This window comes from Gossypium arboreum, chromosome 12, assembly GCF_025698485.1.
Source record: "Gossypium arboreum isolate Shixiya-1 chromosome 12, ASM2569848v2, whole genome shotgun sequence".
NCBI lineage: Eukaryota > Viridiplantae > Streptophyta > Magnoliopsida > Malvales > Malvaceae > Gossypium > Gossypium arboreum.
Window position 1 is genome coordinate 119,689,389 of NC_069081.1, and position 22,455 is coordinate 119,711,843.

A 22,455-nucleotide genomic window follows, 5' to 3' on the forward strand; every position below is an offset into this window, starting at 1 on the left:
ATATATATATATATATATATTTATATATTTATAATGTATTAGTATATGAAATAAAAATAATTTAATTTCAATTGATAATTTTAGTCATTCATATAATTTGCTTTTAGAAAAGCTAAAGAAAAATTGTTATTTACTTCAAATTTAAATTTGTATTAACTATTTTAATATATATATATATATATGTATTTAATAAACTTTTTATGTCGTATTATTCTAAAATTAATTGAGGAAAAATTATATATAATATAATTGAAATCAAACGTGAATATTCTCAATAAATATATTCAAAATCAAATCATACGTAGAATTTTTAATAAATAAATAAATTTAATTTCTATCCATAACGTCTAACAGTCGCGTAATCCATAAGCTCATATTTTCTTCCAATAAATCACAAAGAGATAGAATTGATTGAAAGATTGTATCTATTGGGACCTCTTCATGCTTCTTCCAATTTTTACTTAAAGATGTTAAACATTGAACCTAAACTCTATTATTATACTATACAAGTATTTTTATCATTAGTTGAAGAGGTTATTTGCACATCACAGCAAAAATAATGACAAAAGTATTATGTATGTTTTTATATTAAGAGTCGAATTGTATTTTATCACATTTACTAAAAATAATGAGCAAATCAATCTATGTAAAGTAGATCAAAGAGCAGAATAGTCATTTCTGTTAAAATTTTCATTTATTTCTACTTTTAAAAATTGGTGTGATTGATAGAATAACTAAATAATCGCATGTGACGTGCCATATGTACCTCCTTATGATATATAAGGACTGATTTTTAATAAAATAATAATAATTTCCTCTTTATATATTTTTTAAAGTAAAAAAACCAAAATTTAACCGGAATCCTAATATGAAATTACTTCAACCCAAAACAACTATGACAATAAACATTAACCTCGAGTTTGTAAGGGCTAACCCTTGGATTAAAAGAAGTTGCCCTCACATCCATTAATAAAACGTGAATAAAGCCTAAAAATCAACCTAACATGAACTAAAATATGAAAAATATCACATGGATCCTAAAATCCCAAAAAGGCCACCACCTTAATGATGACTTTAGTGGAAGCCCATTACAGAGTTTAAAGAGTAAAACAAAAATCTGGGCTAGTTTTGGTTGTTTTTGGTTTTAATGAATCAAACAAGTATTTTCATTGTGTGGACCTAAAAGAAAACTTATAGATAATTTAAGCCCTTGAATGGATAAATCATAGCAGCAGCAGCATCAGCATCAGCATCAGCTTCATCGAAATAAGCGAAGTCCTCTTTTTATTTCCGAAATTTTCGTTTTCCAATTTTTCATCACCAAATCGTCAGCAACCCCCCATTAGCCTTCTATTTTCTCAAATCAAAATTGGTTTCCCAATTCTCTTTTTACCTTAAAGTCTTCACCTTTTGTTTTTGTTCTGCTTAACTCAGTAAGCCGCCATGGCTACGACGACTCAGTCTCCTTCTCCTCCCAATTCCAACGACGATAAGCCCCAACCAAGCTCAGGTCTGATCCCTTTTTCTCTCTAATTTTTCCTTTCTTTTCTTTTTCTAAGTTATTGTATAGTCTGTAATGAAGTTCATTGCTTTGACTTTCTATTAACAAAGAATTAAAATCCAATTTTATTTATATATATATATAAATCTCCTTGCTTTGAAGCTGAATATACATATACATACAGTGTTATAAGAAAAAAAGAAAATTCTGGGTTTTTTATATAAGGATAAAGGAATAATTCTGATTATAGATACTTGTTTCAGCAGAGGTGGTAGAACAAGCTAATGGGGTTCAACAAGATGTTAGGCCAGAAGCTACTAAACAGAACGTTCCAGCATCTGTGTTTGTGAACTCTGAACCAATAAGAGAAGACCAAGTTTCCAATGCTGTTAAATTCCTTTCACATCCCAAAGTTAGGGGTTCACCTGTTATTTATAGAAGATCCTTTCTTGAAAGGAAAGGCCTTACAAAGGAGGAGATTGATGAAGCTTTTCGGCGTGTGCCTGTAATTTATATGATTGTTTTGTTTTGTTGATTAGTGTACTTTGATTCCGTTTGATATGTGTTTATGGAGTATTCATTGATTCTTTTGACAGGATCCACCTCCTAGTTCACAGCCAGCTAGTTCAAATCAAGGTAATGCATTGTATCGATGAATCGAGGTTTTGTTTTTATTTTATTTGGGTTTTTTATGTTGTTTTGATACCGTAATGGAATTAGATGGACAAGTCATTACTTCATCGAATGTTCAAAGTCAGGCCGCAGTTGCAGCACCCCAGCCTGTGGTGGCTGCTCCTACTGGTATGGTACCTGCAAGGACAGTTGCACGGTGGCAATTTCATTGGTACCATGCTGTTTTTGGTTTAGGGTTTTTGGCAGCTTCTGGTGCTGGCTCAGCTTTATTAATCAAGGTATCGATGCCTATTCCATTACTATCTCGTAAGCTAGATTTTTCTTACAGTCAGATAACTTGTGTTTTGTTTTAGAATGTTATTGTCCCAAGGTTGAAATCTTGGATACGTAAAGTTGTGTTGGAAGAAGAAAATGACCATGCCAAGAAACTTGATGCAAAGCCAAGTTTGGCAGAAGAGGCAGCAGCCGCAGCAAAAGCAGCTGCGGCTGCAGCTGCTGATGTTGCAAAAGCAAGCCAGGAAATGTTGAACTCCAAAAATGAAGGTGGAGTTATAATGGCATTTTTATTTTTAGCTGACTAGTTTCATTATGTTTTTTGGGTCTTCTTTTTGTTTTGTTTTTTTCATAAGCATCTTCTTGATTTACTGAACATAGTTTGAATACTTACCAGAGAGAAGATGCTTTGAAGAATTTATGAATCTTATGGATGCGCAAGTACAAGAAATGAAGTTGATGAGTAATTCCATAAGGAAATTGGAAGGTACTCTGTTGTCTTGTTGCCTTCATGTATTAATGGTGTCAAGTAAGAGGCAATATAATGATGATTGTTAAACGGCTTCTAGTCTTGTTGGTACTGCTTGCTTACCGCTTCTGAGGAGCATGTGCCTCTATGTTGTTGGACTTCATTACTAATTTTGTTATTTGTGTGACTATTAGGACAAGCTAATAGCCCCAGCAGGACATTTTCTGATCACGAAGATCATAGAGTGTCAGCCTCGAGTACAAAGGTATGCTGAAACTAATTTAATTGTGAACACTTCATATCTGCATTGGAAAATAAATTCTCTGATCCCAGTTTTGTGCAAGACGAGCTATTACTAAATAAAAAAACATCTTTCCAGCAAACCTATCCAAATGGCAAGGTGGATATTGATGTGTTGTCAGGTAATTTTCTATGATTAATTTTCTCAAAGTTAATTTATCTCCAATGGTTTGAATTCCAGTATCCTATAACTACGATTTTCTAAGCAGCGAGATCTTCCTCACCGCCTGTTTCTGCCGAACCACCTCACCCAAAGTCATATATGGAGGTACTGACTTGCTTCATCCTTAACTGGCTGTACTTTATTCACCTAGACCGAGCTGTGACTCAGTTTCAATATTTATCAGCTTCAAAACAAATACCGTATTTCTAGACATGTTTTGAAGACATTTCGCTAATTGGCATTTGTAATTGTGTTGTAGATTATGGCAATGATCCAAAGAGGGGAGAAACCTTCAAATATCAGAGTAATCCATTTAACATTTCCATGTTGATATTGGCTTGTATACTGCATTGATGTTAACTTTGTTATTCCTGATTTATACGCAGGAAGTTAATGATATGCCTCCCAACCCGAACCAGCAAATATCAAATCCTCGCATAACACCAAGATCTAAGGTGTGTTCTAGAGTTTTTCCGGAATCTTTCGGATCATTTTCTTTGGCATTATATTCATATAAACTACTGCGATTCTACTTCAATGTGGTTATTCGGACATTTTTGGAAAGTGGGATATTTTAAATATTATATTTGAAGTTTTTTTGGGTCATAGAGTAGCCTTATGCTAACCTTGAATAAAATCCGGACCGCTATCTTTTATTCTTTGGGATGATTTCTAAATTACCAGTTGTTGGTTTATGCCATTAGAATGCTAGAATCCTTGAAAACATGGATACTGCTTTTGTGCTGAGAAATACGACTTGTAAAAGGTAATATCGACGTGCCTTCAATTTGCTCAAATCTGAAATTTTATTTTCTCCTCTTTTTGTATGTAAATGAGTAGCCGTGGGAGGCCCAAAACGGGTCCAGCCAGGTACTCCAGTCTCAGAGAAGTGCTGAAGGCTTGAATCGACAAGATAATGGATTAAACTATCTGGTGGATGATGAGAGCTCAACCCCTTGGTGGCAACGCAAAAATGTTAGAATCACCGAGATTGAAAACGAAAATGAAAACGAAGTTAAGGCTGCTGCTGGACCTTATGGTGTAAGAACTGAACAACCTGTTCAACGTACATGGGTTCCACCCCAGCCACCACCTGTGGCAATACCAGAAGCAGCTGAAGCCATTAGAAGGCCAAAACCATTAGCTTCAAAAGAACAATCGGCTGATGAACAATCAACGGTTCACCCCTCAGAGCCAATTGATGAGTTACAGAGGATCACAAAAATATCGGAGTCAGGAGGTTCAGTGGAGATGAATGTAGGTTTTCCGAGTGGAACCTCCAGTGATGTACAAGAACAAGAAGTTAGCCATGAAGGGAATTGAAACTGGACTCCGTATCCAGGGTAAGCTCGATGTGAAGTCTATCGATGTGCCATAATATTGAGCATCCCTATAGCATATGCAGAACTTTCTCATCATGATACGTTCTTTATGTACACCCAATAATGATAATAATGGTGGAACATTGTAAATGGGGATGGTTTATGTTTATTTGAAGCTAGAATGCTGGCTTGCACTAAACGACCAATACCCCTATATGATAAATCAAGAGGCGAAGTCTTGTTAATCTCTACTAAGTCGCACCGGTTTATAAATACGACAGCCTTAGCACTTTGCATTGTTTTTGTGCTTTTGTATACAGTGTCTTTTTATTATTACATAACAAAAAATTTTAAATATATGAAGATTATAAAAACTATAAATGTATATTATATATTTTAAAATTTTAATCAATAAATAATTAATTAAATCAACACAAAGTCCCAATACGGGAAATTGAATTATTACAATTTAAACAAATTGAAAAATTTCCAAATGAAACCAACTATTTAAGCTAAAACTTATGGAAAGACTTTAAAATCTATATTTAGGTTTAGCTTAACATTATTTCCTAAAACTGTACTTGGAAAAGAAAAATATTTTTAGAGAAAAATTAAAATTTTTAACTTTTGAGATAATTGCTTTTAGACCACTTTTTAATTTAGAAAAAACACTTCTTTTTTCAAAAAGCAACTTGCCTAAAAATACTTTTAGCTTGGAAATACTTCTTAGACCCAATATTAAACACTCTTAAACGCATTAGCACAGAAGTAAAAAATTGTACAAGAAAATTAACATCTAGGTTCATTAATTGTAGAAATAATTAAAATACAAAAATAAAAAAACCATCTAAAATAACAAAATATACAAGTCGTCCTTTAATTTGTTAGCTCTTTTGTTTTTGTGAGGTGGATGCTGAAGTATTAAAAACCATGAAGTGGAATCAGTAATTTAAAGCTAACTGCAAAATTTGCTGTCTACATATTTACTTCCGTAATCAACTAAAAACAAGATATAAATTCACGAGAGCGGTTAAACATCACACACAGCAGCACTGGCTTTAAGTTAAACAAGAAAAAAGAAGCTTTGGCTTTTCACACTCATCCACTGCTTCCTCACTCGTGCCTGTATTGCTGCAAATATCAAACAACAGAGTTCAGGGACTGCACAGTACAATAATAGCTTCTGCTACTGCCCAATTACAACCCTTGTAACACTACTTACTCTTAAAACTTGTTAAATTTTAGATCCAGAATCACAAACTCAAAACTTGAATAAAATGACTAGTGTTCATTAATAACTATGAACAAACAATTACCCAGAGGCTAAATTTTGTCGTTAAAAAACAACTAGGCTGGAACCAAATGGGGCATGAGCAGGTCATGCATACTTTTAGTTACAACTCCTCATTTATTAATTCTAAATTTCAATTTTCTTTTTTCTCAAGAAAACATACATACGGGTTAATCATAAGAATTGTATTCAATCAAGTACCTTGGTCCTTGAGGATTTGATGACAGCAATCAACAACTTGTCCCCAGCAAACTGTCTCACAAATTGTATGAGTTCATGCCTTGATATTTTCTTATCCTGCCCAATCAGAGATTGAATAATAATTAATCTCACTTCAACTTTTAAAATATTTTAATTACAACCTAAATTATTGATGTTATATCAATTAGGTCCTTTTAATTATTAACTAAATTTAAAATAATAACAAAATTTTTAAAACAAATACTTCTTAAAATAAATAAAATTGAAAAAAAAAAAGAGTAAAAGTTTTTTAAAACAATCGCTTTTGATCTAATAATAGTTTGAAGTTTAGAGATGAAATTAAAATAAGTGTGAATGTTTGGTGGAATTAACTCTAATTAATAATTAAATAAAAGCTTACCTTGTGATCTTTATAATACTTGGAGATTAAGTTAATGGCAGTTGGAGGTAGGTATTTAGAAAGTGCTGATATAAGAGCTGGAAACGATATCCATGGCGAAGTTGGCATCTTCAGCCTATCTTGCATCCCAAGAAACCCTAAAAAAAAAACAACCAAGCATTCAAAGTCAAAACCCAATATCCAAGGCTCCTAGCTTTGACTTTCAAAACTATTCAACCGCCATGGAAGCCCAAAATTGAAATTTTGTTTACCTTTCAATGACGACGTAGCTCTGAAACTCACGATGAACTCCGGCAATATATGAGTGTTCAAATGCGTACTCCACACGACGTATTTCTTCGGCGACGATAAATCATCGACGCCGGAATCAAACTCGTCGGAACTCGGATGACATTGCTTCGAACCAGGTTGCACCAGCTCTGCCTTCCCTAATATTACGCGACAGAGCATCAAATACCGGACTCCATTTTTATCAGCCACGGCATTCTTCACACTGAATAAAAAAAACAAAAACAAATTTAACAACAAATTACATAATTAAAACATAACTAATTGATGGTATCTTATTTTGATTTTTTTTTACCTCTCCATGGGAGAATCATCAGGGGAAAGATAGATTCCATGACCGTATAACCCGCTGTTTTTCGGCAATCCACAATGCCCAAAACCATGCTTAACGATCTTGCAAATCTCGTCTCTAGTAGCAGCACACCAAGCGTACTTAACATTAGCGTCGCCACCGCCGCCGCATTTTTTCTCCATTGCTTTAATGAAAATCTGGAAAGATTGAAGCCTCGCTTGCCAAGTAACACCAGCAAAGCAATTTTTTTGGATCGTCAAATCCTTGATATGAACCGCCATAGAACCCAAATTAGAAAGGAACCTTCTCGTGATAAGATCATGCGCTTTATCCCCAGAACATAACTGAATCAATCCATTGTTACACAACGAAGGTTGATCAAAACAAGGACCAGAAACACCGCTTTCGCAATCGGAAACAACCGATTCCTTATCGTTTGCAGTGTCTAAAGAAGTTGAACCGGAAGAAAAAACCGAGGGAGCTTTGTACAAATCTTTTTCTAAATGGTTGTATTGGTTTCCGATAGCCATAATAGCAATACAAATTTAAACAGCAACAACAACAACAACAACAAAACCTAAAATTTACAATCAAAAGAACAAAAAGAATCAATTGGAACAAGGAATAGTCCTCAATTTGGGTACGAAACGAATAACAGAGTGCATGTATACGAGGAGAAATTTAGTAACGATTCATCTCTGAAACAAATTTTGAAGTTAAATATAAGCAGTGAAGATGGTTGGGTTTTGCTTGGAGAAGAGAGAAAGATGAAAAATGAGGAGACTTTATATAATTTAGAGAGAGAAGAAAAAATTACGAAGACAAACCGACTTTTGAAGCAGGGGAAGGAAGGAAATTTATTAGCGGTGGGCGGGAAGTGGGGGCGCTAATTGTTTTTCATTTTACAAATGTGGGTGGGGGACGGGGACCGGGACCGGGACCAGGGCCTATCGTTTTGGGTAATAAAGGAGGCGGTTCGTCATATGTTGCATATTTTTAGTTTCCGGATTTGGCTTTGGAATTAAGTAATAGGAATAAAATATGTACATAAATAGTATGTCGGCAAAAATACCTCTCCAATCCCTTTCAACTGCAAAATTAAGTAAATTAGTCCTTCCCAAAAAATAGCAAGTAAAGACAATTAATCACATTGTTAATGTCTTTTGTAGATTGTACATAATTTGATTAGTATAATAACAAATTTAGCTCTAAACACTTATATATTTGGTTAATTTAGTCTTGATTCTAAAAATCTAATAAATTTAGCCACAACATTTATACATTTACAAAATATTGCAGCCTAAATGTGTTTAATCATAACCAATTTGATAGAATGTGAAAATTATGAGAATTAATTTTTTATTAAACCAATCAGATTTATGTAAAATGATGAAAACGTTATTATCATTAATATTAAAATTAACAATAATTAAATTGCTCCAATTTTTTTGAGACAAACCAATTTACTCAAAAACAAAATTGAGAGGGACTAGAGTGGTCTTTTACCTATACTATTCTATTATTCTATTTGTTTTAGGGGTTAATATATTATTTTGTACTTGGATTTTGTTTCAATATTTAATTTAGTTTTTTGTTTTAGTTTAGTACTTGAATTTGACTTTAATATTTAATTTGGTACTTAGATATAACATTGCCGTGTGGTCTGATGAATATTCAACACATATGTTTTAGTAAAAATATTGGCGAGATAATAAGATAAAAAATTAGGTATCAAATGGATAATTTGGAAAAAAAAAACCCAAGTATTGAATTGACAAAATTAAGTGCCCAATTACATTTTTAATAGACTCAGTATACTAAATTGAGAAAAAATATTTAAATACTAAATTAAATATTAAAGTGAAACGTAAATACTAAATAAAATATTAACTCTACTTCTTGAGTCATTGACACTATTATTGTATATAAATTTTTTACGTTAAGTTATTTGCTGGACTCGTGGATAATGATTTTTTAAAGCTAGTTATTTATTAATTTAATTAAAATATAATACATTAAAATTAAAAACAGGAAAAGGATTTTATTGTAATCATATCTGAGTGATGAATAAATTTAATTGAGATATTAATAATGTGATTCAATTTAATGAGATGTTATTTAAAAATACACTCACAATTTCCAAAATATTATACGCTAAATTAAGCATTAATGCATTGGGAAGATTTATTTATTAGCTCGGTGATAATTAACTATTCAAGTCGGCTCTACGCAACTAAGGATAAGATGAACGTATTTGAGATCAATTTGAAAACCCTAAAGTATCTATCTACGCCACACTTGCATTGAAAAAAAAAGGTAAATTATACCCAAAGGTCATAAAACCATTACTGATTTTATGTTTTTTCTCACTTAATTTTAAAAATTTACAAAATAGTCATTAAATTATTTAAAATTCTATTTTTCATGTCTAACTATAACTGAACTGACTATACTCAATAAATGTTTGTTAATGACTATTAATTAGTATGTTAGTAATTAGTTAATAGTGGTTAATTTTCAGTTTGGCAGTTGTGTTAGATACATAGTTGTTAGCCTAGTTAATCAATTTGCTATATAAAACAAAGTCCTTCCATGCTAAACATTGGTTTTAAGCTGAAATAATAAAGTTTCATCATCTTCTTTGTTAAAAGTCTTCTTTGTTTAGTTTGTTGTTAGGAAAATTCTCAAGATTCTTGAATTTTGCTTACTAATAGTCAAATTGGCTTAAATCTAAAATATGTTATTTTATTTGTTGATGGGTATTGATTCGTTGTACTGATCATTGAATCGTCACATAAAACTCATTAATTGAATTTAAAAAAAAAACTTAACAACTTAGTATTTAAAAAACACTTTTGAATTATTCAATGACTATTTTATAAATTTCTAAAGTTGAATAGCGAAAACTTAAATTTATCAATAATTAAGTGAGGATTAGAGTGTAATCTACCTTTAAAGAAAAAAAAAAAACAGTGTCTAGTGGAATCAAATGGAGCATATGAAAATTTGACTGAGCTGAATTTGAGGATGGGATGGGAGTGTGTATGTTGTTTCCAATGGAATATATATACACTACTGTTTTCCATTATGGCTTTTGATAGCACATGGTATTGTGTCGATTTTGATGTTTCATTGCTTTTCTTTTTCTCTTTCTTTAGGGTTATCCTAAAAATAAAATAGGACATTGGATTAAATAAATTTCATTAATTTACACATATTTTTAAACCAATATAATAGGTGGTGCATTAAGTATTTATAATATATATATTATATTTTATTATTGAAAATGTTATTGTCATCTCATTGCATATATCTCAAAATATTGCTTCTGAAAAATTATATATTTATTATACAATATTAAAAGTGAAAAATATTATAAATTTTTGGCCATCTAATTTACAAAAAAAAATAGTCTTTCATTTAATTTTCAACTATTGTTAGTTATTTAATTTGTATATTTTATCAAATTACTTCAAAAAGAATAGAAGATTTATTGTTTGTTAACATTCTTGACATAACATACACATAGATTGTCACATAAAATATGAAGTTATTCAATTATTTAAATTTTTTAATTTGTATACTTTTGTAATAATTTTATTTTCAAACTATTCTTTTATAATTTTAAAATTTTAAATGTTAACATATCATCTGTAAGGTAATTCAAGTATATGTCACATCGAAAAATTAAAAATATTAACTTTTATATTTATTTTACGGTAATTCAATAAAAATATAAAATTAAAAGTTAAAAAGAATTAAAAGAAAAACTAACATAACTTAAAAGGTAAAATAAGTTGAAATTTTTAAATTGGTATAACTATAAAAATTCCAAGCACTGGTTTACATAAATCAATGGAGAAAAATGGAACATTGGTGTAGCTCAAACAAACCGACCTTTTGTAATAAAATTTTCCAGTAGGCTTAAGAGATGGTTTCTCATTAATCTATTGCTTCAAGAAAGTGATTACGTTCAGTTGTAATCACTTAAAAACACACTAAACAAATAATTATAATATTATGAATAATTAAAACTCAAATATAAAAATAATTAAAAGTTATTATATGTATAACCTATCAAAACATAAATATAAACTTATGTTAAATATAAAAATTAATATGATAATATATATATATATATGGTGATTCAAAGTTTCTAGTAATAGAAGACTGTTTACATACAGTGAGCAAAGCATCTACCATCCATAACTAAAGCAGTAGATTGAGGAAGTAAACACCATGTGCTGCCACGCTGCTTCTAAATACTAAATAAAACTTAACCACCCTATTCAAGGAAACTATAAAATAATCAATTCCTAATATTTTAAGTAGTAAGCCACATGTTTTATTATTTATTTCTCATTTAAAATTTTAATTTTATTTATCAAGTTAAAATTTTCATAGTTAATATATTAAATAATTATTATATGTTATATTAGACATAAAATATGTCATGCAAGTAAAAAGATTATTTTTAAAAGAATGGTAACTAGGGTAAAATTTATTTAAACATGAGATAAATTAAAGCACAACATAAAAATATTAGCCATAATAATTTTAATAGTCAAAATAAAATATAACAAAACACACACTAAAATTAGCTGCTGTCGAGCTATTTTTGTCTTTGTTGTGGATAGGCAGATGGGAATATAGATTGTTTTCTGCTTGACGTCGACAGTTGGTTGTTTATTTAGATATTAAGTTTTTAATTAAATTATTATTACGAGTAAATTAAATGTTAATTTATTAAGAAATGATAAAAATATTATTATTTTATAAATTAAATTATATCATGTATCTTTATTTTTATATTAAAAAAAGAAGAAGTATAATTGGATTTCAACTAAATTGTTTATTATATGATTATGATTTTTACCCAATAACGGATTAAAAAATATATTTTGGGACCAGAAGAGAAATCAACCCATGAAAGCTGCATCAGTGTTGGATGAATTGATCAAACGGGAAATTGTTTATGGCCCAAAAATGAAATTGAACATAAATAACGGCCCAAATTGGGTTCAGCATAAGTGTTGGATTTATTGCTCAAATAACCCAAAATGTTGATGGGATGGTACTCTTTAGTCTCTTAGGCCTTTAACTGAATTGGAATAAAACCAATACCAAAATTTGGAAACTGATAGCATTCAATATCTCTTGATGTCGTATGATTTTATAATGGGTGGAGTTTTATCCTTTATTTTTCTTGCTTAATTAGCTCTAGCTTGATAAACTTATTTATTTTTCTATTAATATTAAAAAAACTTTTAAAATAATTAAAGAAAAAGTTGATTTAGTATTAAAAATATTTAAATTAAGCTTAGAAACAGATAAAACATGATGTGCCGTTTTTGTTTTTGTTTCTATTTTTGGTTAAAACATCCCACGTTAAAAGGTAAATTTGATTTTTTTAACTTAACATGATTTTATTAAAATTATATACGTATATAACTTTTCATATTATTGGTAAAAATATCTTTTAATTATTACGTTTTTAAATTGTTTATAAATTTTTGGTAGAAAATTTAATTATAATTATAATTTTTAAAATTAGTTTTAAAAGTCATTAATTAATATGTGTCTCAAAATCATATTTTAAAAATAAAATGTCATAATTGATCATGTATCAACGAATACTGACTGTACGGTAAATATTTACCTAAATCTTAAAAACAATTGCCATATTTTGCATAATTATTGCAATGTAGTTTTATACTTATTCTAATTTTAAAATAAGTAATAATATGTATGCAATTTTAAAAATTTATACGGAACGTTATTGATATAATTTTTTTAAATTTTAATAATATGTATGTAATAATAAAAATAATATTTTTATTGTATTAAAATATAATATTTAAATGTTTTAGAATACTTTACTTTACTATATTTGTGTGAATGATTTTTTCTTAAAAAAAGGAAAACTAGTACCGCTGTATACTCTTACTATTATTTTCATTAAATTGATTGCCTTGTTTTGCCTTAGCATTCACCTCCAACGCTGCAACTATCAGCAACTCAAAACTACAGTCTTCACTAAAACATTATCGTCAAATCAAAACACTTCATCAGAAGGTCTGCTACTGTCTTCATTTTTATTTATTTTTTCCTGTTTTTCTTTTTTCTCTTTTAACGTTTGACTATCTGGGGGTTTAACTTTGATTTTTGATTTTTCTTTTTGTTGCTTATTTTGGATCATTCAATGTAACCCACTTTTCTTGTTGGCCTTTTCCTCCTATGAATTATACTAAATACTTTTTCTATTATTCATAATCGGATCCTAACCAATCATATGCCCAGTTCTCAAAGCAGCCTTCTTTTCCCCCCCCCCCCCTCAGCTTTATCGATTGAGATTCAACAAACCCATTTCTTATTTTTAGCTTGTTGATTCGTATAATGAATTAAAATTTTAGTTCTTGACTCACACACTATTGCTTTTTAACGAAATGAATTTGGTAAATTGAGTACAGGGCAAGTGGCCAAAGGGCTCTGCCAAGGGAAAAAAAAAAGAGAGGTAAAAAACAACAAAATACTGTTAGGTTGGCGTGGTTAGGCAACAGGTAGTAAGATATTGTGGGATTAATGGCTGGTCTAAATGGAGACCCTTTTCTTGGAATTGACGATAACATTGAAAAGCTTCAATATAATAATAACAGCAAGGAGGTTATAGACAAAGAAGGGTTGGTGGTGGGGATAGGAGAAGATAGCAGTAATAATAAAAACAACAATCAGGGAGGTGAAAAAGATATGGCTGGCAATTCAATTCACAGGTCAGGTTCAAGGCCTCAACTTGACCTTAGCAAAGCTGAAATCCAAGGCAATTCTGAGGAAAGAGATCCTACCATTTTGCTGCCTAATCAAACTGATGATATCTCTCATTTGGCTCTTGATATTGGAGGTATATCATCATTTATATTTCAACCTTTTTTTTGTTGCTTTTGTACTACTCCTTTCTGGGTTTGTGTTGCTTTTAATTTGAACTGTTGGCTACAACTTTTTGGGGATAATTTTTCTTTCTTTGGGGGGCAATGGAGCTGGAGAAAAACTCTGTTAATTTTCCTGTATTCTCTAGTTTATATGCCTTATACATGCATGCTGTGCTTTTTCTTTCTTCTTCTTCTTCTAGTCTATTTCTTCCTTTTTCTCCTTTTCAACCACACTTGTCTGGAAGGAGTTCCACAATGCTGATGCCAAATCTAGTGTGAATGATCTTGTAATTTATAAAAGGGGGCGGGGGAGATTGAAATATCATATATGAAGGAACCATATTTAGTGTAAATTGGCTTATCCTTTTACCTTTTTCTGATTTCTGCATTTTAAATTCTTTCATATGAGTCAAAGATGTCATTTATAAGCTATTACTGTGTCAACAGTAGAATGAGACCCCTGGTATAATCTCTTCATCCCTTCCCCACCCTAGTTCTGCATGTCGGTTCTGTTCTGTTCTTTCTGCTATGCACAAAAGCTATGGGTTTCCTAGAAAGAACATATTTGGCAGCTTCTTGTAGGGCATTCAGAACTTCAAACATCATCTTTTGCAGGTTCACTTATTAAGTTGGTCTATTTTTCAAGACATGAAGACCAATCAGTTGATGATAAGAGGAAGAAAACTGTCAAGGAAAGATTGGGTATTTCAAATGGTAACAGGAGAAACTTCCCTATTCTTGGTGGGAGGCTTCACTTTGTGAAGTTTGAGACAAGCAAGTTGAATGAGTGTTTGGATTTTATCTCTTCCAAGCAGCTTCACCGTGGCAGTATATATTCTTATTTCTTTCACTTTCATTTTTCCATTGATGAACTTGGTGATGGCATCAGATTTGTGGCTTTTTAACCTGCATTAAATATTATATTAAGTTTAACTATTTTCTTCTGTATAGGAATTGATTCCCATCATTGGAATTCTGAGGCTCCTGCCAATGAAAATGCAGTTATCAAGGTAATTGCACTTATGACTTCTTCATTGCTGTTTTATTTTCTAATTTTGTAGAAGTTGGACCTATTTTATATTGTATGTCGTGTAAGATACTGTATTAAAGCTTTTTTTTCAAAAACATTGGCAATTGGAAAGTGATGCTAATTCTAAGCAACTTTTTCCTTATACTGATGGAACAATGCATGAGTACTCTTAAGCTGCTGCCTTTGCTTCTACTTAAGCAAGTATTTTATGAAATATTTTCTTGAGATTTCTTTCAAAACCATGAACTTTTAAGTCTTCTTCTCGAACAATAATTGTAAGGTGTTCTTTGTAGGCAGAAGAATTGTTTAACTAAGGTCTAAATTGTTAATACATTGATTGCTTCAAATTTATACTTTTATAAATGCGTGCTTCTCCTAACAAGTTTAGTTTGTGAGAAGGCCACAGGGGGTGGGGCATACAAGTTTGCGGACCTCTTTAAAGAAAGGCTTGGGGTCAGTATTGACAAAGAAGATGAAATGGATTGCCTTGTCGCAGGAGCAAATTTCTTACTTAAGGTCAAACCTTGATCATAGTTTCATTTTGACCTTTTTTCAACTATGACACAACATGCAAAAAATCCTTATATTTAAGATGAGAACGTAACAATAGTGTATTCTTGAGATGAAGTAGTGAGACAGACAATCTTATAAGCCAGTTGAAGTTTTCCATATATAAAATTCAAAAATGCATTTCAGTAAGTGAATTATTTTAAAACTAATCTTTGGAGTATATTTCTTAAATCTTTTACAAAATGTAAGCTTTCTCTAGTACTTTACTGAACATCAGTCAATGTAAATATGGTATTTGTTAACTGAGCAGGCTATTCGCCATGAAGCTTTCACCCACATGGAGGGTCACAAAGAGTTTGTGCAGATTGACCACAATGATCTGTTCCCTTATCTTCTTGTTAATATTGGATCTGGTGTTAGTATAATTAAGGTAATTTTTTTTCCTTTCATATTTTGCCCTCGTTTTACTAATTGCTTGAGACATGGGCTCAACTAGAGTAAACAATTAACACTCCTGGTCTGGTGCAGGTTGATGGAGATGGCAAATTTCAGCGTGTTAGTGGAACAAATGTTGGAGGTGGTACTTATTGGGGATTAGGAAGGTTACTAACAAAGTGCAACAGGTTATATTAATCTCCTTTTGTCCTTTTTGTGTTATTCCAACGTGCGATATCTCTCTATTTATAATTTTATCCAGACCTTACTCTTCAGTGACCCCGCTATTCAGTTTTGATGAACTGCTAGAATTGAGTCAAAGGGGAGACAATAGGACCATAGACATGCTTGTTGGGGACATCTATGGTGGCATGGATTACTCTAAGGTATATATTACTTATGATCTTTGCTTTTTAAAAGGCATGGACTACTCCAAGATGCATCAATTCTATCATTCATGGATAGCTTTGGTTCTTATTTTCTCCACTGTGGTTACCACCCTCTAATCTTAAACTATAACAGATTGGCCTCTCTGCATCAACCATAGCTTCTAGTTTTGGCAAGGCTATTTCTGACAAGAAGGAGCTTCAAGATTACAGACCTGAAGATATTTCCTTGTCTCTCTTGAGAATGATTTCCTACAATATTGGACAGGTTAATTCTAGAAAATATTATGTAAAGTAGAAGTACCTGATTTGAAATATATTGGTGTTATTTTCCTTTTTCAAAGGGATAGGTATAGTGACTAGGCTTAAAGTCTTGCTAGAATTGTCTTCAACGATTTTCCATGTTATGATAATAATTCCCATTTTCTTTATATTCTTGAGAAGGGTAAAGAATTATATTGTGAAGAACAAATCATTTACTTGTGAAAAATCTTGATACTCTCAGAACTAACTAAATTTATTTCTATATCATCTTGAAACTGACTTCTATTTGGAATTTTTCATTCAAGCTCTTACATAACCGATCTGATAATTAATATTGATATTCCTATGTGCTTCTGACTTGAGTAATTCTGCTGTATAGATATCTTATTTAAATGCACTTCGGTTTGGGCTTAAGCGAATCTTTTTTGGAGGATTTTTCATAAGGGGTCATGCGTATACCATGGATACAATCTCCTTTGCTGTTCATTTTTGGTAAGTGTAGAACTCTTTATTGTGCAAGCTTATCCTTCTCTGTTCCTGCTGATGAGTGCTACTGTGCTCTCGAGACAATATCAAACAGTTCATCTCTGTTCTAGGTCAAAAGGAGAGGCACAAGCTATGTTCTTGAGACATGAAGGATTTTTGGGAGCTGTAGGCGCATTTATGAGTTATCAGAAGCATGGCCTTGATGACTTGATGGTGCATCACTTAGTTGAGAGGTTCCCAATGGGAGCACCATACACTGGTGGAAAGATACATGGACCGCCACTTGGTGACTTGAATGAAAAGGCAAGTATAATTGAATTTTGTCTTACTAATATGAGACAATTCATGCTTTACTCAGTATCTGAAATACAAAGATTATATAGAACCTATTTCTTGTTATTAGAAAAAGCATCATTCCTTCTAGAGAATGAATTATGGATTATTTAGGCTGCATGAACTTTATCACAGTTTTCGCATACGTTCATTCTTTAGAAAGATAAAAACAAAAGGCTTAGATGCATATGCTTTACCCCAAATGGAACATGTTTTAGATGTAACAATTTGTTCATTGATTTTAGTTCCCTTTTACTTTCTTTTATTGTTGATAATTCTTCACTTTTTCTTTAGGTTTATATTTAACAACAATAAATTAACTAAAATGGAGTAACAGTAAAAAATAAGCTTGGAAGCTCTTTTCCTTTTTAATTTTTGTATTGAGCTTCACCTCTCCTACTAGGCGTAACTTGTAGTTTGTGTGTCAACTGCAGATTTCTTGGATGGAAAAGTTTGTGTTGAAGGGTACTGAGATTACAGCACCAGTACCGATGGCTCCACCTGGAACCACAGGACTGGGAGGATTTGAAGTTCCATCTTCTAGAGGTGCCACTTTGCGCTCTGATGCAAGTGCTTTAAACGTTGGTGTTCTCCATCTTGTACCCACTTTGGAGGTGTTTCCTTTATTAGCTGACCCAAAAATGTATGTAATTTAGTATATTTGTTTCTCACTATTTTCTTCTCTGATCCTTTTGTGTGTGTGTGTGTGTATTAGCATAAGTTAGCACTCACAGGTTTTGCATGTCTATCCAGCTGATAAAATAGTTAGCTAAGAGCACTAATTTACTTTCTGTTGTGAATATATGCACGAACACATACATTTATATATAAATGAGTCTTGGACCTTTTCTTAACCTTTCATAGGAATAATAATGTAATAAATGACCAGTTCAACTAAAAATATCTTAATGCTCATCATGAATGCAAGTTTCAAGTGAAATTGATATCTACATCATTGTGAGTTCCTATTTTACTGTATATGTTAACTTTTGAAATGTTTTACGTTGAAAAAAATAGCTATGCATTTTTAGTTAATTTGATATTTTACATGCACGATCTATATATAGAGAGAGAGAGCATGTAATCCAGCACTTGAATTGAAACAATAAAAATCATACAAAAAGATTTGGAAGGGTCATTTTGCCACTTTTTTGTTCACTAAGGTGTCATGCTATGATGCAGAAAATATCTGCTTTTATTGAATATTTGTTCTTAGTAGTTATTTATATATCCATCCATGCAATGTTCTAATCTCATATCTTGAATTACAACACACGAACAGGTACGAGCCCAATACCATTGATCTATCAGATCACAAAGAGCTAGAGTAAGTATGCTTTTCAAATATGCTACTTAATACTCATTATTCTGGACTTCGTAAGAGTGCCTTGCAAAATAGATCATAATAACTTTTATGATCCAAGATACTGATTCTGCAAACATGGATTCTTTATCTTATTTTTTATATACATGCTTCAGGTACTGGTTCACCGTGCTTTCAGAGCACTTGCCTGACCTTGTTGATAAGGTAAATAAATATACACACTATGAGGTATCTAGGATTCTCTCTAACATAAGAGAATTTTCCATTTGTATTCTAAGAAAGGAGTCATTTCAAGTAGAGTTCGGAAATCATATAAGCCTGAGGCTGTTGTTGTCCCCTTGAAGCATGGCTAGATACTATTCAAAGCATTGGGGGTACCTGAGCTTTAAAAATGCTTAAAATGAATTCTTCTTCTTTTTTTTTTTTTTTTAAATTATCCATATTAAAATAGCATAAAATCCAACAAGAAAAGTATTTCTTAGTGATTAGTGTAAATAATTTGAAGTTGAAATTTTCCTATAACTGTTTTATAATGTGTAAACTTGTCAAATGTTTTAGGCTGTGGCAAGTGAAGGTGGAACTGATGATGCTAAAAGAAGAGGTGATGCTTTTGCTCGTGCTTTCTCCGCTCACTTGGCAAGGTGACTTTACTCTGTTGAAACATCGAAACATTTCTCTTTTTAGGCTTTTGTAGTTGGTAACTGGTAAATCCATATATAGATGGCAAATTATCATTATTGTCGCTGAGGTTCTTTTGTCTTTTATGTCTGTGAGGATTAGCATAGAGCAAGAGATGCTTGTGATACAGTTTATTGTTGTTTCAAGATTCTGTTGTACTTGAAATCATTGGAATAAATTTAACTTATAGTTTTAGATGATTATGCGCTTACTTCCTGAATAGGTTGATGGAGGAACCAGCTGCTTATGGGAAGTTAGGATTGGCCAATCTTTTGGAACTGAGAGAAGAGTGCCTGAGGGAGTTTCAGTTTCTTGATGCTTATAGAAGCATCAAACAGAGGTAACCTGCATTTCAACCAAGTTTATGCATACATATGTGCATATATATAATGTTGTTTCTTGGGACCCTGTTGAACCTTGTTTGTTCGTCGTTGTTTTTCCCAATCATGACAGGGAAAATGAGGCATCTCTTGCTGTTTTACCTGATCTACTACTGGAGCTTGACCATATGGATGAGGTATGATAATCTAGGTTTTAGTCCTTTTCCTCTCAGGAGCTTTAGGGTAACCATATCTACCATGCAGTTCGGATCACATAATGCATACTACCAGTTTTCTTGCCCTGTCTTTGCCACTATTTTACTGATCTTTCAAAATTCTCATTTTGCAGGAAACAAGGTTGCTTACCTTAATTGAAGGTGTTCTAGCTGCAAACATATTCGACTGGGGATCCCGTGCTTGTGTTGATCTTTATCATAAAGGAACAATTATTGAAATTTATAGAATGAGTCGCAACAAAATGCAAAGACCATGGCAGGTAAGTGGAGAAAAAAATCATTGCTTTTAAATTTCGATTGCAAGTTAAAGTACCATGGAGGCCCCTATGTTAGGAGCCGGATGACGTTTTGCCCCCTCTACGAAAAAAATGAGCAAATCAGTCCCTTTATGTTAGATCAAAGAGCAAACTAGTCCTTCTGATAAAAGTTCCTTCCATCCATTTCTGCTATTAAAAATTGATCTTTGTACATAAGCATGAGATACACATGGCACACCACGTGTCACTACCTAATTATTTTATCAGCCATGCCAGTTTTTAACAGTACAAATTGATGAAATTTTTTACAAAAAGGATTAATTTATTATTTGATCTAACGTATAGGGACTAAAAATGCAATATGGCTTCTAGTACAGGAGCCTCTCTGGTACTTTTACCCTTGATTGCATTGGACTAGTCTTTATTGGATGTAAATCTCCATTCTGTACTACAGGTTGATGATTTTGACCTCTTTAAGGAACGAATGTTAGGATCTGAAGGGAAGAAACCTAGACCCCATAAGAGAGCTTTACTCTTTGTTGACAACTCGGGTGCTGACATTGTCCTTGGCATGCTTCCGCTAGCAAGAGAACTCCTTCGACGTGGAACAGAAGTAAGTTTGTCTGAAAGATGATGTTACTGCTTCACTGAGTGCTGTAACTTTGGAACTGAAATACCAAATTACAATTACATTGCATAATAACTTAAATGAGTTGTTTCTGCAGGTTGTTTTGGTTGCAAATTCTCTTCCTGCACTGAATGATGTAACTGCTATGGAGCTTCCTGATATTGTTGCTGAGGCTGCAAAGGTTTGCCTTTCTCTCCAGTTTCTCACAAATCTTCTTTATTTAATTCCGAAAATGGAGGTACTCGTTTCACAGGTAAATTTGTATTATAGATGAACTAGTGCATGACATGTATTTAACAGAGCAGAGATGGGGTTAACGAAAACAATCAATGCAACGGATACGTATAAATGGCATAATTTCTGGTTTTATTTGGGTTTTTATCGTACTTCATACCATCTTGCATTGAACACAATAACCTGATACTTTTAGTACACACACAGCATTGCGACATCCTCCGTCGAGCTGCTGAAGCAGGAGGCCTCCTAGTAGATGCAATGAATAACAACACATTAGATGGTTCCAGAGGAAATTCTTCTTCAGTTCCATTGATGGTAGTTGAGAATGGTTGTGGAAGCCCATGTATAGATTTAAGGCAAGTCAGCTCTGAGCTAGCCGCAGCAGCCAAACATGCTGACTTGGTACGTGTTTAATTCAGATAATACCTTTTCACCGCCTTGCCTTTTATTCGTTCTTCTGTTTTGAGAATTAGGAAATGGGTAAAGAAAATAAAGACGAAACCATGCACATTTCGCCATGCAGGTTATCTTAGAAGGGATGGGTAGAGCTCTTCACACCAATTTCAATGCTCGGTTTAAATGCGAAGCCCTCAAGGTATGTATGGATTTAAATAGATGACCTAACAGGTTTGCTTGACTCGAGATTTGAAGTCAAAATAATCCTTGTTTTGCAGCTTGCAATGGTGAAAAATCAGAGGTTGGCTGAAAAACTGATTAAAGGGAAGATATATGATTGTGTTTGCAGATATGAACCCGCCACTTGATCTTTCTCTAGTAACAACTTAAGAGATTTTGCAAGAAAATTTTTAAAAAAATATAAAAACTCCTGGAAAGGAAATGGAGCAATGAGAGTCCCATAGCATTGCCTATACCATTCAGCTTTTAAGTTTATGATTTTGTTGCAGACAGTGTTCGGCAATTACCAGCAATTGTAATATAATCAGTAGAATACATGCCTGTAGATATCAATGTTATATACTTAAATTTTTGTGAATCTAAATTGGGTTGAATTTTTAAGATTGCTCGTATAAGGCCTGATGGTAATTGAGTAAGATTTTATTTGAAAAAATAAAAACATAAGCTGAAATTTTGATATATAGCATTTGTAAGGTCTTTATTTGATCACCAACTTGCATAACATTTTCTCGATAAACAATCAATTACAGAAAAAAATGATCATAAATCAGACTAATCCTTTTTCCCAATAATATCAAGTGTAATATATCATAACCTTTTTTTGTGCAACAGCTTACTTCAAAATCGTCCATTATT

At 32.1% G+C, this 22,455-nt stretch overlaps 3 protein-coding genes across 7 annotated transcripts; 2 read left to right on the top strand and 1 right to left on the bottom strand.

The window, feature by feature from the left end:
• Positions 1-1,178: 1,178 nt before the first annotated feature.
• On the top strand, positions 1,179-4,912 carry LOC108479729 (peroxisomal membrane protein PEX14). Of its 2 annotated transcripts, none has more exons than XM_017782485.2 (12): positions 1,179-1,510; positions 1,768-2,006; positions 2,098-2,137; positions 2,222-2,412; positions 2,488-2,677; positions 2,805-2,894; positions 3,071-3,141; positions 3,256-3,298; positions 3,386-3,444; positions 3,599-3,643; positions 3,726-3,794; positions 4,180-4,912. In XM_017782485.2, exons 1-12 carry the CDS (start codon positions 1,444-1,446, stop codon positions 4,660-4,662), a joined length of 1,587 nt encoding a protein of 528 aa, XP_017637974.1. In that variant the 5' UTR covers positions 1,179-1,443; the 3' UTR covers positions 4,663-4,912. The 2 variants fall into 2 exon arrangements, with proteins under 2 accessions (XP_017637974.1, XP_017637973.1); XM_017782484.2 differs by having other exon boundaries at positions 1,184-1,510; positions 1,765-2,006.
• LOC108478295 (probable inactive poly [ADP-ribose] polymerase SRO5) lies at positions 4,490-8,069 on the bottom strand. Its single transcript, XM_017780738.2, has 5 exons — positions 7,137-8,069; positions 6,805-7,046; positions 6,554-6,690; positions 6,154-6,249; positions 4,490-5,792 (listed from the first exon to the last, which is right to left on the bottom strand). The coding sequence occupies exons 1-5, from the start codon at positions 7,661-7,663 to the stop codon at positions 5,775-5,777; spliced, it is 1,020 nt and encodes a 339-aa protein (XP_017636227.1). The 5' UTR covers positions 7,664-8,069; the 3' UTR covers positions 4,490-5,774.
• Positions 8,070-13,033: 4,964 nt separating this feature from the next.
• LOC108479301 (pantothenate kinase 2-like) lies at positions 13,034-22,200 on the top strand. Of its 4 annotated transcripts, none has more exons than XM_017781813.2 (23): positions 13,035-13,208; positions 13,604-14,031; positions 14,675-14,887; positions 15,011-15,069; positions 15,489-15,605; positions 15,910-16,029; positions 16,128-16,222; positions 16,297-16,420; positions 16,557-16,688; positions 17,064-17,176; positions 17,281-17,473; positions 17,938-18,146; positions 18,786-18,830; positions 18,983-19,031; positions 19,386-19,468; positions 19,729-19,845; positions 19,959-20,022; positions 20,175-20,321; positions 20,773-20,931; positions 21,044-21,127; positions 21,388-21,585; positions 21,707-21,778; positions 21,858-22,200. In XM_017781813.2, exons 2-23 carry the CDS (start codon positions 13,716-13,718, stop codon positions 21,945-21,947), a joined length of 2,799 nt encoding a protein of 932 aa, XP_017637302.1. In that variant the 5' UTR covers positions 13,035-13,208; positions 13,604-13,715; the 3' UTR covers positions 21,948-22,200. The 4 variants fall into 4 exon arrangements, with proteins under 4 accessions (XP_052879496.1, XP_017637302.1, XP_017637303.1 ...); XM_017781814.2 differs by having other exon boundaries at positions 16,327-16,420; XM_053023536.1 differs by having other exon boundaries at positions 13,034-14,031.
• Positions 22,201-22,455: the final 255 nt, after the last annotated feature.